Genomic DNA, 13734 nt, shown 5'->3' on the forward strand with positions numbered 1-13734 from the left:
GCGCCTGGGTGGCTCAGTTGGTTAAGCGACTGCCTTCGGCTCAGGTCATGATCCTGGAGTCCCGGGATCGAGTCCCGCATCGGGCTCCCTGCTCGGCAGGGAGTCTGCATCTCCCTCTGACCCTCCTCCCTCTCATGCTCTCTGTCTCTCATTCTCTCTGTCTCAAAATAAATAAATAAAAATCTTTAAAAAAAAAATAAAATAAATAAAAAAAAAAAAAGTTCCAAGAAAGAAGTGACTGATTATGTCTAATTGTTGCAGAGAGATCAAGATGACAACTGAGAATTAAACACTGGATTTAGCAATGCGGAAGTCATTGATGACCCTAAAATTAGCAGTCCACAGAGAAGCTGGAGCAAAAACCAAATAGAAAGGATTCAAGAGTGAAAGGTAGGAAAAAACCTGGAGACGATGAGTATAAGGTAAATAGGAGAGAAACAAGGCAATAACTGAAGAGAGCAGGGCCAAAAGAGGGGTTCTTTTATGATGGCTGAGATAACAGCACGTCATCAGTGTGTTGATGGGCATGCCCTTGTAGAGAAGGAAAACTTGATGACACAAAAGAAAGGAAGTAAGGACAAAGTAATGTCCTTAAGTACACAAGAGTAAATGGAATCTAAAACACAAATAGATGGGTCAGTCCTAGTCAAAAGAACAGAGTTCAACCACCATGAGAAAGAAGGATTTTTTTTTTTTTTAAACAGGTTCCACGCTCAGCATGGAGCCCAAAGCGGGGCTCAAACTCATGACTCTGAGATTATGACCTGAGCCGAGATCAAGAGTTGGACGCTTAAATGACTGAGCCACCCAGGCGCCCCGAGAAGGCAGTCTTAATAGACCTCTTGAAGAATTCTTTGGTGTACATCATTCTACTAGTCTGACCTATGAAGGAATACTGTTAATTATCCCTATCTTAGAGATGAGAAAACCAAGGAAGAGGGGTTATGTAACACTGGTAGTACACATAGGTAATAAGAGGCAGAGCTAGAACTTGACTCAACTTTAAGTTGATTCCACAATCTTTGCTCTTAACTATTATATTATACTCCCTTTCCACCTGAGGGAAAAAATTCTAAATAGTGTTCCAGTAATAATAGCAGGAAAACTGGACACTTAATACCACAAAATTTACTAGTAAAATCTCCACTGGGGCTTAGTAGTCTCGAGCTTTAGAGTCAGACAGGGTTGGCTTTGAATCTTGGCTTCAATTCTAAACTACCCTATACAACCTTGGGAAAATTACTTTGTGAGCCTCCATTTCCACAACTATAAAAAAATACAAAAGTCTAAGAATGCAGCACCTTGCCCCCAATCACAGCAAGTGTTCAATAACTAGTAACATTATTATATGATCTTCCTATTTCCCTCTTCTAATCTTTCATAAATCCCTTCTATTTCCAATTCTGTAAATGTATTCCTTTCCTTTGATGTTTTTCTTTCTGCATCTTGCCCTCTTGTTCGTATCATCTTATCTGCTGCCTGCCAAATTACTGACCATCTCAAAGATCTCAGAGGTCTAGTAGAAATAAATTTCAACTAGACTCAGCTACGTTTCCTTCAAATCAGACAGGCCTGACTTTGAAAGTCCCTCAGGTTAAAAATAGCCTAGTTTCTGTATCATCAGACATGTATACTAATTTTAATCCTGGAGGAGAGCCTAGAGGCTAAGAGAGCCTTATGACTGAAACCACAACAACTTAAGTATACCATGCAGTTAAAAAAGGGAAATATCTTTAGTTAGGTGACAATTTTATGTTTAAATATGATGTTAGATAGCATACATGATAAAATATGCAAAATCTAAGAAAGCTCTACTCTCACCTGCAAAGTGAAGTGCTAAGTCTCGATACAATTCTCTACTCATGTTTTGAAATTCAGCCTCCTGCCACACTTTCCCATCAGGTGTTCGAATCTTGGTCTCTGAAGGATTGAAGCCTAATTTATACCAACAATACAAAACATTCTTATCAAAATTGCTTTACAAATTGTTACACTTTTTTAAGTGAAATATAATTAACATACTATAAAATTCACTCTTTTAAAGTATACAGTTCAATGGTTTTTAGTATATTCACAAAGCTATGGACTTATCCTCATTATCTAATTTCCTGTACCCATTAGTAGCCACTCCTCCATCACTCTCTCTATTCCCTGGCAACCACTAATCTACCTTCCATCTTCATGGATTCGCCTATTCTGGACATGTCATACAAATAGAATCAGACAATATGTGGCTTTTTATGTCTGCCTTCTTTCTTTCACTTAACAATGTTTTCAATGACTGTGTAACATGTATCAAAGATCTCTTTTTATTACTGAATGACAGTGCATTGTATGAATATACCAACGCTGTTTATCCACTTATCAGCTGATGGACCTTTGAACTGTTTCTACTTTTTGGCTAGTATTAACAACACTGCTATGAACATTCATGTACAAGTTTTCCAGTGGACATATGTTTTCAATTCTCTTGCATATTATACCTTGGAGTGGAATTGCTGGGTCATATGGTAACTTCATGTTTAACTTTTTGAGGACTGTCAAACCATTTTCTAAAGGAGCTGCACCATTTGACATTCTCACCAGCAATGTACGAGGGTTCCAATTTCTCCACATCCTTGTTATTGTCTCTTGTTTTTATGAGGATCCTAGTGGTTGTGAATGGTATCTCACTGTGGTTTTGATTTGTGTTTCCCTAATAACAAATGGTGTTGAGCAACTTTATAAGCTTTTTAAAGAAGGATGCATAATTAGCTATCACATAATGTACTGGTAAATACTCTTTGGAACAAGTAAGCTTCACTGAGATGAAGCAATATACATTTGTTCAAAAAGACTAGAAATGGAGAAGCACTAAATTAAATGGTAAGTGAATATCATTCATAAATTATGGATTTCAGACACAGAACTACTCTTCTCAGGACTAAGAAAGATACAACACTAATTCTTTCTCTGGAGAGAGGCATTAATTGCTACTGTCTGATTTTTGCCTATGGCTGAACAAACAGACAAGCTGCTATCTACACAAGCAAAATGCACCCAAAGTGTGGAAAACAGGTCTTGAAAACATATTTGTTCAATTTCTCAACAATCAACAAACATTATTTCCTAGGGATTAATATTCTGATTTCCTATTTTGAACTGATCTCTACTCTTTAAGAAATACCCTAAACTTGGAATGTTATTTTACAAAATAATAAAATAATGAGTATGGATGATAACCAGGGTAGTATAAAGATTTATATTTTCAGATGGGTTCAACTTACCAAAGAATTGGCAGCCAATAAATATTTGTAAAATTAAATCAATGTAAAGAATAGACTAGAGGGGCGCCTGGGTGGCTCAGTTGGTTGGGTGACTGCCTTCGGCTCAGGTCATGATCCTGGAGTCCCGGGATCGAGTCCCACATCGGGCTCCCTGCTCGGCGGGGAGTCTGCTTCTCCCTCTGACCCTCCTCCCTCTCATGTTCTCTCTCATTCTCTCTCTCACAAATAAATAAAATCTCAAAAAAAAAAAAAAAATTTAAAAAAATTTAAAAAAAGAATAGACTAGAGTCAGAAATTGGTAAAAGCACTCTAGAAGTGTTAAATAAAATGTACTAAATTGATTATATGTCTAATAGAAATTAACCTATTCAGCTCTGGGGCACAATAGCATAAGCTTAATTTCACCTGATATTTGTGGCAAGGGGCATGCAATCATGCCTATACGAGGAGAAATTTTATAAATGCAGCATCTAGTTTGTTGCAAACTATGGTCTGTAATAAGAAAGTATGGCAATCCCATGCCAATCTCTCTCTCTCTCTCAACTTTTCATCACCATCACCCCCAACTCATGTCTCTACATTCAACTCTCATTTTTTTTCCCCTCTCCTCTCAAGGAAACATTTCTCTCTACCAGAGCCTTTCTTTATATTTCCATCTTCACTTATAAATTAACTTGAAGAAGCTTTCAATATCTACAACAGTTTCTTTTTCTGTCCCCCAATTTTAGAGTAGCCCCCCTTTACACTTCCCGCAGTTTCCGTTACCTCCTGTCAACCAGGCTGCAGGATCAGGTGATCCTCGCGTTGTCAGAAGGCCAAGAGTAGTAGCCTAATGCTACAGGAGTGCCCGCGTCCCCCCTCCATCTCCTCACACAGGCCCGCATCACCTCACAGCATCACAACAAGGTGAGGACAGCACATAACCTTTATTACAGGGCATTGTCATAATTGTTTATTTTATTATTAGTCATTGTTGTTAATATATTACTGTATCTAATTTATAAACTGAACTTTATCATAGGCATGTATGTATAGGAAAAAAGGAGTATTTATAGGGTTCAGTACTGTCCAGTTTCAGGCATCCACTGGGGGTCTTGGAATGTATCCCCCAAGGATAGAGGGGACTATTATATTTCCACTCTTTGTCCCCTTTTTTTCTTACTAGCTGAATTTATTAAATAGAATAAAAAATTTATGGTGCATTTATGTTCAAGACACTGTACTAGGCTCTGAAATAAAATAAGGATGACCAATATAAGGTCGTAAACTTCATGGGCATTTACACCAGGGAGAAAAATGTATGCAAACAACTAAGTATAAAACAAAAATCACATAAACACTGTTTGTGTTCACACTTCAAATTTTAAAGCAGAATCACAGAACACTTCCTATGTCTTTAAAGAAAGAAAAAACATACATGAAAAACCAAGGTTTAGAATAGGCTTATATACTAACAAAGTTATAAAAAAAAGAAAGAAAATAAACACACACAGTTTGTGTATGCAAAAATTATCTCCGGAAGGATATATAAATTGTTAACACAAGTAATCTCCAGAAAGGGAACAGGTAGTTGGAGCACAAGAGCTTTTCAAGGTACACCCTTTTCATCTTTTGAATTGTGAACCAAGTATATTTATTAAGTATTTGAACAAATGAAATTAAAATGTCACTTTAGAATACAGCATATTAAGATCCTTTTCATTTACATTTACAAGCCAAAAAGTTGACAAAAAATAGTTCTTCACTGTTGGAAAAAATAAATCCATTGCTCAGGACACTGGAAACCATATTGTTATGATTTCTCAAATGTATGCTACATTTCATAAATTAGCCCCCCAAAAGTTCTATTTGTAAAATATTTTAATATTAAAAATATTAAATTATTTATTATTTAATATTAAAATATTAAAAATTAATAAGCCACCATGATTGACAGGAGGTAACAGAAACTGCGGAAATTGTAAAGGGGGGACTACTCTAAAATTGGGGGACAGAAAAAAGCTGTTGTAGATATTGAAAGTTTCTTCAAGTTAATTTATAAGTAAAAATGCAAATATAAAGAAAGGCTCTGATAAGATAAATGTTTCCTTGAAAGGAGAATATATGGGAAATACAGCCACCAACTCAAAGGAAGTTAAGATTTTAAGATTTTCACTCTGGTTCTTAGGGTTGTGTTTTGTTTTGTTCTATTTTTAATTTTTAGATTTTTGTAAATTATTAAATAAAATATGGATTTAAGTTAACCATCTTAAGTTTGCCTTAGTGGACTAACTTTTGGAATTTCAGAACTTTGACTTCCAGAATAAACACATCTTAAATGTACAATCTTCATTTAATGGATCTGACATTAGTATAGCAAAAGTTCTAGATAATCACTATCTCAGAACCAACAAGAACATTTTGACCCCACCATTTGCTATTTGCTCTGTTAACAGTGTGGACAATTACTACATGGTACACAAATGACTAGAAGGATATGAAATAATTTAATTAATAATACATTAGACCAATCCTGGATAACAGAGCAAGTTTTCAGTATTCCCTAAAGGTAACTGCTCACAATTTTATCACAAGTTAGCAAGAATAAAATGCAAATCATCCATCTTTTACCTAATTCACAATGAATAGCACTAGCAAAACATGATAAGCAACACAAAATAAAATGGATTAATTCCTCTAACTGTATGTACAAAATTTGTTCTGGAGAAAAAGACTAAACACCTTAGGACTACAAAGAACTGCAAAGCTGGTCAGAGAAAAGTTAGACTTGGTAGAAAAATACAAAACAAAATTAACTATAGCAAAAACTGTCCTAGTTTGTTAACAACTTAAAATTAACAGGAAAAAAATGAATCTTGATAATATTTTGATCTTTATATACTGATCTAGAAAAACTGAACTTTGAAAAGTATCACAAAAGAAAGGCTATGGTAGCAGAAGTTTTAATGACAAAAGTCTAACAGAGATTAATCTGGTCAATGAATCAACTTTTTTTTTTTTTTTTTAAGATTTTATTTATTTATTTGACAGAGAGAGAGCTAGAGCAGGAACACAAGCAGGGGGAGTGGGAGAGGGAGAAGCAGGCTTCCCGGGGAGCAGGGAGCCCGACGTGGGGCTCGATCCCAGGATCCTGGGATCATGACCTGAGCTGAAGGCAGACGCTTAACAACTGAGCCACCCAGGCGCCCCGAATCAACTCTTTATATTAAAAACTTCACATGCATGAATAACCCTGAAAATAATTTCAGGAACATAAAAATACAAACTCCTTAAAACCACTATATGTAAAAACTTGAGTTGCCTACAAAACAGAAATTCTCTGGGAAAAGCATTTTCTCAATGAAAATCTATCTATATTGGTATAAATCTGATTTATTTTAAAAAATTTTTTTAGGTATAAATCTGATTTAAATATTTCTCAAACATGGGGGGGAAAACCTTTTTTGTCAAAACTCAAAACTTAAAATAACAACAGGATCAAAATATCAGTGCCAAAATATTCTGTAACCAAATGTAACTGGAATTGACTAAATTATCTTTTAAATATTTACTTTTGAAAGAATGCCTAACAGCAATCCAAATACAATGGCAGAATAAGAGTAATATTCTTCCAGTTCTCTGAAAATGGTACTAATTCTTATTTTCTCTTTTGTTCAACTTATTAACTGTTCAAATAGGGGTTCTTAAACTGTAAGAATCTCCTGAGGGACTTGTTAAAAATTCCAATTCTGGACTCTATACCCAGAAATTCTCATTTAGGTCCAGTGTGGCATCCAAGAATCTGAGTTTTTAACCTGTACCTTGAATTAATTTCTTAAGCATTTGATTTGAGAATCACACCCTGTTCTGAAGATAATAACCTCTATTCAAATACATCCTAGGGAGAAAGGGGGACAAGAAGGCAGGGAGACAGAAAGACACAAAGACTGATTACAAACCTTTATATGTTGGAGCAGGTGGTGCTGTTGCCACTTTCCTGACCTTTGCTGTCACTGAGTTATCAACATTAACAACCATTACTGGATGGTCAATATGACCCAGATTCTGACCCCGGCCATTTGTTTCTTCTGAGTGTTCCCACTGTTTCCTTATTCGCTCCTTGAGTTTTTCCAGTTTGACATCATGTTGTCGCTGCTTTAAGATATCTAACCTTTGGGAATTAGAAGTACTAGTAGAGGATGGAGAAGAGTCAGTTATCCGTAACACTTTTGGATCAACATCATGGCCCATGTTACTTACAGAAGCCTTCTCATTTCCTTTTGCTCTATTAGGATTTTCTTCCTCAGTTCTCACAGGAGCTGCCATCTTAATCAAACATTCAGAATTTTGCAATGCATCAATTGCTGGTCGATCATTTAAAAACCTAACCACTGTATCATTGATGACAGATGACTGGGAGCTCTCAAAATCACAGCAATGTATATTCTGTTCTTCTCGATTGCATATCATCCGGTTCCTGTTCTCAGGCTTTTCTTCATTAACATCCACACAATATACATGTTTTGACTCTAGATGGCTAGGACTTATATTGGAAGTTGTACCATGGATTTCCCTATTATTAAAAAATAATAAGTTTTGAATAAAGATTTCAAAAACCAAATTGAAACCAGTCGTACAAACTGAAGGGGGAACTCTAAGCTAACATTAGAGACCCCAAAAAAGTCTTGGAATTCCAGTAGGTTAAATAACAAAATAACCATTACTAATATTAAGATTCAATGCTCAATGCACCCTCTATCAAGTTAGATGGCAAATAACCTAAATCATTAATCTGCATATTATAAGAAATATGCAAAAGATATATGGAGAGATATAGGATGACAGAAAACAGGATGACAATCTGACTTTGGATATTCACTTGACATCTATTACCAAAATGTATATTTTACTTCTCTATTAAATCTTTTTGTTCCCCCTATGAAATCTTAAATACAGGAAAAAAAGTTCTCAAATTTTGTATTTGTAACTTCTAAATAATGTACCAAATGAACAAACAGATTGGAAGTAGAAGTAAAGTGGGGGTATAATAAATATTTTCCTCCAAATAAATGTAGTTAGTAAAGTTAAGTGTCTCTGAACCACAGGCCACTTTTTTTGGTATCTTCAAACAATGTAAAGCACATCTAGAAATTGTGGAGTAAGCAAAGACTAGGCATTGCCAAAGTACCTCACAAAGTCCATATTCTCTACTCATAAAAACATTAGCAGAAGTCTTCCTCCAGAGGCTATTTTTATTTTATTCTATTTATTTATTATTTTATTTATACGATCATTCTAGTAAGTTATATTTTAGGAACAGAAACAGTTTATTAAAAGGGAGGTTAATGAAGACAAGCCTCAGCAGTAAGAAGAGCACATAATTGATGAAAAATACCCAACAAAATTATAAAAGTGAACATAACAATCTGGATCTGCAATGTCTGAAAGTGTAGACATTAGCCACATGTGGCTACTGAGCACTTGAAATGTGGTTAGCCCAAATGGGAGATATGCTACAATGTAAATTACATACCAGATTCTAAAGACTTACAATGACAACAAAAAAAGAATGTAAAACATCTTCATGTGTCTAGGTATCGCACTACTAAAAAAGTTAAATTATGTGTGGCTCACGTTAACAATTCTATTATATACCACTGATCTAGATGTTTCGTGTAAAGGCATAAAACTCTAAATACCACAAAAATTCTTAAAGCCGTAATTCTGTTATAGTGTAATATAGTAATTATATCTATTGTGAGTCTATGGGTATGTACATTTTTCTAAGGAGATAGTCTACAGTTTTCATCAAATTCTCTTTGGAATCCATGACCCAAAGAACATTAGACCCTGTTCTGAATGGTTGATTATTAAACAAGATGGGGGCTGAGAACTGAATCCTGTAGCTTCCACTAGAGATCAAGACTAAATTCAGTTATTTGCACTACCTTTACCAGACCACAATAATTCATAGTTAAAATAATTTAGGTATAAAATTAGCACATATAAAGAATAAAATAAAGCATAAAAAGGTAGTTTACGTAACATGTCACAATCTTAAAAAGGGAAGGACAGTTGAGCCCACGCCACCAAAAAAAAAGTAATTTCAGTCTTTCATTAACTCATTCATTAAATATTTACTAAATACATATAAGGGTGTTTATTACACAATTCTTTCAACTTTTCTGTAAATATGAAAATTTTCATAATAAATGTTAGGAAAAAATATTTGCGGAATACTTAGTAAATGACAGGCATTAAGCTAATGTTTTGAGAATAAGATAGATTTACAGCCTTACATAAGCTATGTAATGGGTAGATATGGAATCAAAATATAATGCAACATGAAAATGCTTTAACAGAGGAAGTTATAGAGTATTATAAGAGCACACAACAAGGATTAAATAGGCTGTGGGAATGGAGTGGAATAGAAACAGATCTGGCAATGTTTCATATAAAAGGTGCTACAGTGAGTCTTAAGTGATGGAGTCAGCCAGGTGAAGGACGATCTATTCACAGCTATCCTATGGGTATTTCTTTTAATCCTAAAAGATATATAATTTACAAAATTTTAAATATCAAGTAGTATTCTTTGCAGGAAGAATACCAGAATATGGATAAAGAGTAATTTATAGTTTCAATTCCGATGATGATTATGTTTCCAGGCAAGTTGCTTAATATTTGTGTGGTTAAAGACTTCTGAACTCTGATTATTTTTCACATTTTTTCTTTCTCCTTTTACTAAACTATGAACTTTTCTCTTTTTTTTTTTTTAAAGATTTTATTTATTTATTTGACACAGAGAGAGAAAGCACAAGTAGGCAGAGAGGCAGGCAGAGAGAGAGGGAGAAGCAGGCTCTCCACTGAGCAGGGAGCCAGACATGGGGCTTGATCCCAGGACCCAGGGATCATGACCTGAGCCGAAGGCAGCCGCTTAACCGACTGAGCCACCCAGGCGCCCCTAAACTATGAACTTTTACCCAGATTAATTCCCTGACCTTTTCTCTGTATCTTCTTCACCATTTTTATCGCTTCAACACTAGTAAAAACTCCCAAATTTATATTCCCAGCCCTGACCTTTTCACACACATTCCTGCTCAAATTTTCAAATGCCTACTGAATATTTTCACCTAGATTATTTCAAAACTGTATCAAATCAAATATTGATATTATGAACTGATATGAACCCATGATCTACCTCCATCTCCCAAATTCTTTATCTCAAATTTAAGAGTACAAACATACACCCAGTAATATCTGGCACCATCATGAAACTCCTTGACTTACTGACTGACATTTTATAACACTAAAAATGTTAATAAGTGAAACAAAGAAATAAAAGGTCCAGTGTTTATTACTTATGACTATTTGCTATACTGAGAGCATTAACACATATTTTGTAACATTAGTAAAATGTTCCTCAAATATAAAATTCTATCATTTTATCTACTGAATATCCTAAATTACCAGCTAACAAAAATACGTATCATTTGATATTATCCATACTATCAAAACTCATACATCATTCCTGAACATCTGATAAAATAAGTTGCTGAAAGGAGCCACTAACAACAAAGTGAAATAAAAAACCAACTCACATTCTCAATAGGAAAGAAATTTTAGGTAACTGATTACTGCTATAAAAAAAAAAAGAAGAAACTAAGCTATAAAAAGTTCATTATGCACAACACCTAACCTGAGATATTAAGGAAAAAAATATCCATACTTCCAGAGACTGAATAATCTGTCTGCAGGAAACATACATATTACAATGGTTGTTATTCACATTTTTTCTTTCTCCTTTTACTAAACTATGAACTTTTACCCAGATTAATTCCCTGGCCTTCTCTCTGTATCTTCTTCACCATTTTTATCGCTTCAACGCTAAATACATATAAGGGTGTTTATTTAGCCTGGGCTATTACTTCTTCCCCCCAAATATTTAATCTGTAAAAGAGTGGAAAGTCAGTATTTCATAATATAAAAGATTTTTGCTTTATCCTTTTGGAAAATGAAAGAGGTAATAATACTAGAGTCAGAGTGCTATGAAAAACTCAGAAAATAAACCATAATCTTATTGTAAATATTACAGGCTAAACCTACTTGATAATTTGTTTTTGAACACTAACCTGTAAGAAACCAAAGGTTCACGAAACTCCACACGGTTATTTTTCTTTACGTTGCTCTCCAGGGTGGTAACTCTGAGAGGGCTCCGGGATTTCTCTTTCCGTGATGTGCAAGATTTGGCGGTTGGAGCATCAGCCCAAGAATCATCCCGGTATCTACCATCTGAAGAAAAAGGACATCTGTAAGAACATACGACTGCCTCTGAATTTGACTAGTATTTGTGACAATAACAGGTATCTATTATTTCTTTTTTTTTTTTTTATTCTTATTCTTTTTTATTCTTATGTTTATTATTTCTGGCTTCTCTAGTTGGATGTTATATGATAAGTAGATGAGAAACATTCAGGTTAAATTATTATAGTAACTCAATCTATAGAGAAAAAACTATTCCAAACAATGAAAAACTCTACATATAAAATTTTTTGTCAAACGCTGCCACTCACTTAAAAAAAGAATTATCAAGTAAAACCCATCAGACTCACAGGTTAAAAAAAAAAATTTAGTTTTAATGAAAAGTACTAACCTCTAGGTTTTAGCCCACTAATTAAGAAACCACAGAATTACATATATGAAAGATAATCAAAGAAAGTATTTGTATTTTGTCAATCAATGACAGTATCTATTAGATATTCCAATTATGATTTAAAATCCCCTAAAAATATGTAAAACTCATTAAGTCAACTAAATCTCAAAGTTGATAGATCTATGAATTTTAAAAAAGACACAGATAATTCCAAACACTTAAAATCAAATTCTCATCACTAAAAACCAATGAAAACTCACTGTCAAAGGTGATGTAGTGATGCTAAAGTCCCTGATCAAAAGATGGTGAAAACATGGGGCACCTGGGTGGCTCAGTCGGTTAAGCATCCGACTCTTGATTGCTGCTCAGGTCATGATCTCAGGGTTGTGAGATCAAGCCCCACAATGGGCTCCGTGGTTGAGATTCTCTCCCTCTCCCTTTGCCCCTCCCCCTGCTCGCTCTTGCTCTCTAAAATAAATAAATTTTAAAATCTTAAAAAAAAAAAAAAAAGATGGTGAAAACATCATCTACAGTCACTGAACATGAGGCAGCTTCATAACTACTCAGTACCAAAGACAAAAAAAATTAAATGTTGATGAGGTATCATCTCTGACAAAAGAGCTAGCAAATATAAGGGACTATAAAGAGAAATTAAACTGAAACAAAACTAATATCAAAATTTATATTTAATATATTTGTATCTTTGGAAGTAACTTTATACATACCTTTTCTACTTATTTTTCGGGTAGCACTTGCAGAAGATTTCTTGGTATCCATGACAGAATCAAACACAGCTGTACTTGTAGGGGCTACTTCTAATTTGTTTTCAATGTGTCTCAGCTAAAGTTTAAACACCATCACAACAAATAGGTTAATTCTGTAAATAAACCAGCTACCATTGATTTACATAGTTAATTTTTTATTTTTTACTTTTTTTTTTTTTTTAAACGAAAGCTCTATGCCCAGTGTGGGGCTTGAACTCATGAGCTTGAGATCAAGAATTACATGTTCTCCTGACTGGGCCAGCCAGGCGCCCCAATTTACAAAGTTATTTAAATTATATTGTCCAATACCTTTCTCCAAAGTCAAAACAACTCAGGAATTTTTTCAATATTTTTTTTCAATATTCGTTTTTTCATTACTTATTACTTCACCTATAGTAAGAAGTGGTACAATGCTGCCCAAATTTGGACAAGAAAATCAAAAAGATTCTGAAGAATATCAAAAAGTTTCTATTTGTCTTCTTGACCTATTTTTTTTTATTGTTGAGTTTTTTTTAAGCAAGCAGTACATTTTCTAACATTGTATGTCACATATCATTATGCTATATATCCTGTGCATTTTACATGCAAAAATTAGGAAAGAACAATTCAGATGGACTAAAATTTAGAACTGTTCTGGGGCGCCTGGGTGGCTCAGTCGTTGGGCGTCTGCCTTCGGCTCAGGTCATGATTCCAGGGTCCTGGGATCGAGCCCCGCATCGGGCTCCCTGCTCGGCCGGGAGCCTGCTTCTCCCTCTCCCACTCCCCCTGCTTGTGTTCCCCTCTCTCACTGTGTCTCTCTCTGTCAAATAAATAAAATCTTAAAAAATAAAAATAAAAATAAAATAAAATTTAGAACTGTTCAAACAACTACAACTTTTTAATAGTCTTATGTCTATAAAATAAGTTTCACAATAAAGATAAAATTCACAAGATAGAAAACTCAGGTTTCCATACACTTTACAATATAAGTCAACTTCTGGTAAAACCACCAATGTTCTTAATTATTTAATAAAGCATTTTCTCCTAATTATATGCTTACAAGAGAAAACCTGGAAAACACAGAAAAGGTATAAAA

General features: G+C 34.4%; 1 protein-coding gene across 6 annotated transcripts in view; it reads right to left on the reverse strand.

The window, feature by feature from the left end:
* The window catches only part of CEP350 (centrosomal protein 350), a 155174-nt gene that overhangs the window by 113292 nt on the left and 28148 nt on the right, over positions 1 to 13734 (reverse strand). For 5 of the 6 annotated variants that reach the window (XM_081824786.1, XM_081824784.1, XM_081824787.1 and 2 more), the window contains 4 exons: positions 12621 to 12735; positions 11375 to 11534; positions 7205 to 7818; positions 1822 to 1935 (listed from right to left, as the gene is read on the reverse strand). In XM_081824786.1, the coding sequence (XP_081680912.1) occupies positions 1822 to 1935; positions 7205 to 7818; positions 11375 to 11534; positions 12621 to 12735 (1003 nt within the window). The remainder of the gene's footprint in view (positions 1 to 1821; positions 1936 to 7204; positions 7819 to 11374; positions 11535 to 12620; positions 12736 to 13734) is intronic. The other variant, XM_081824788.1, reaches the window with a different exon arrangement.

This window comes from Leptonychotes weddellii, chromosome 6 (assembly GCF_054177405.1).
Source record: "Leptonychotes weddellii isolate Sample4059 chromosome 6, ASM5417740v2, whole genome shotgun sequence".
Classification (NCBI taxonomy): Eukaryota; Metazoa; Chordata; class Mammalia; order Carnivora; family Phocidae; genus Leptonychotes; species Leptonychotes weddellii.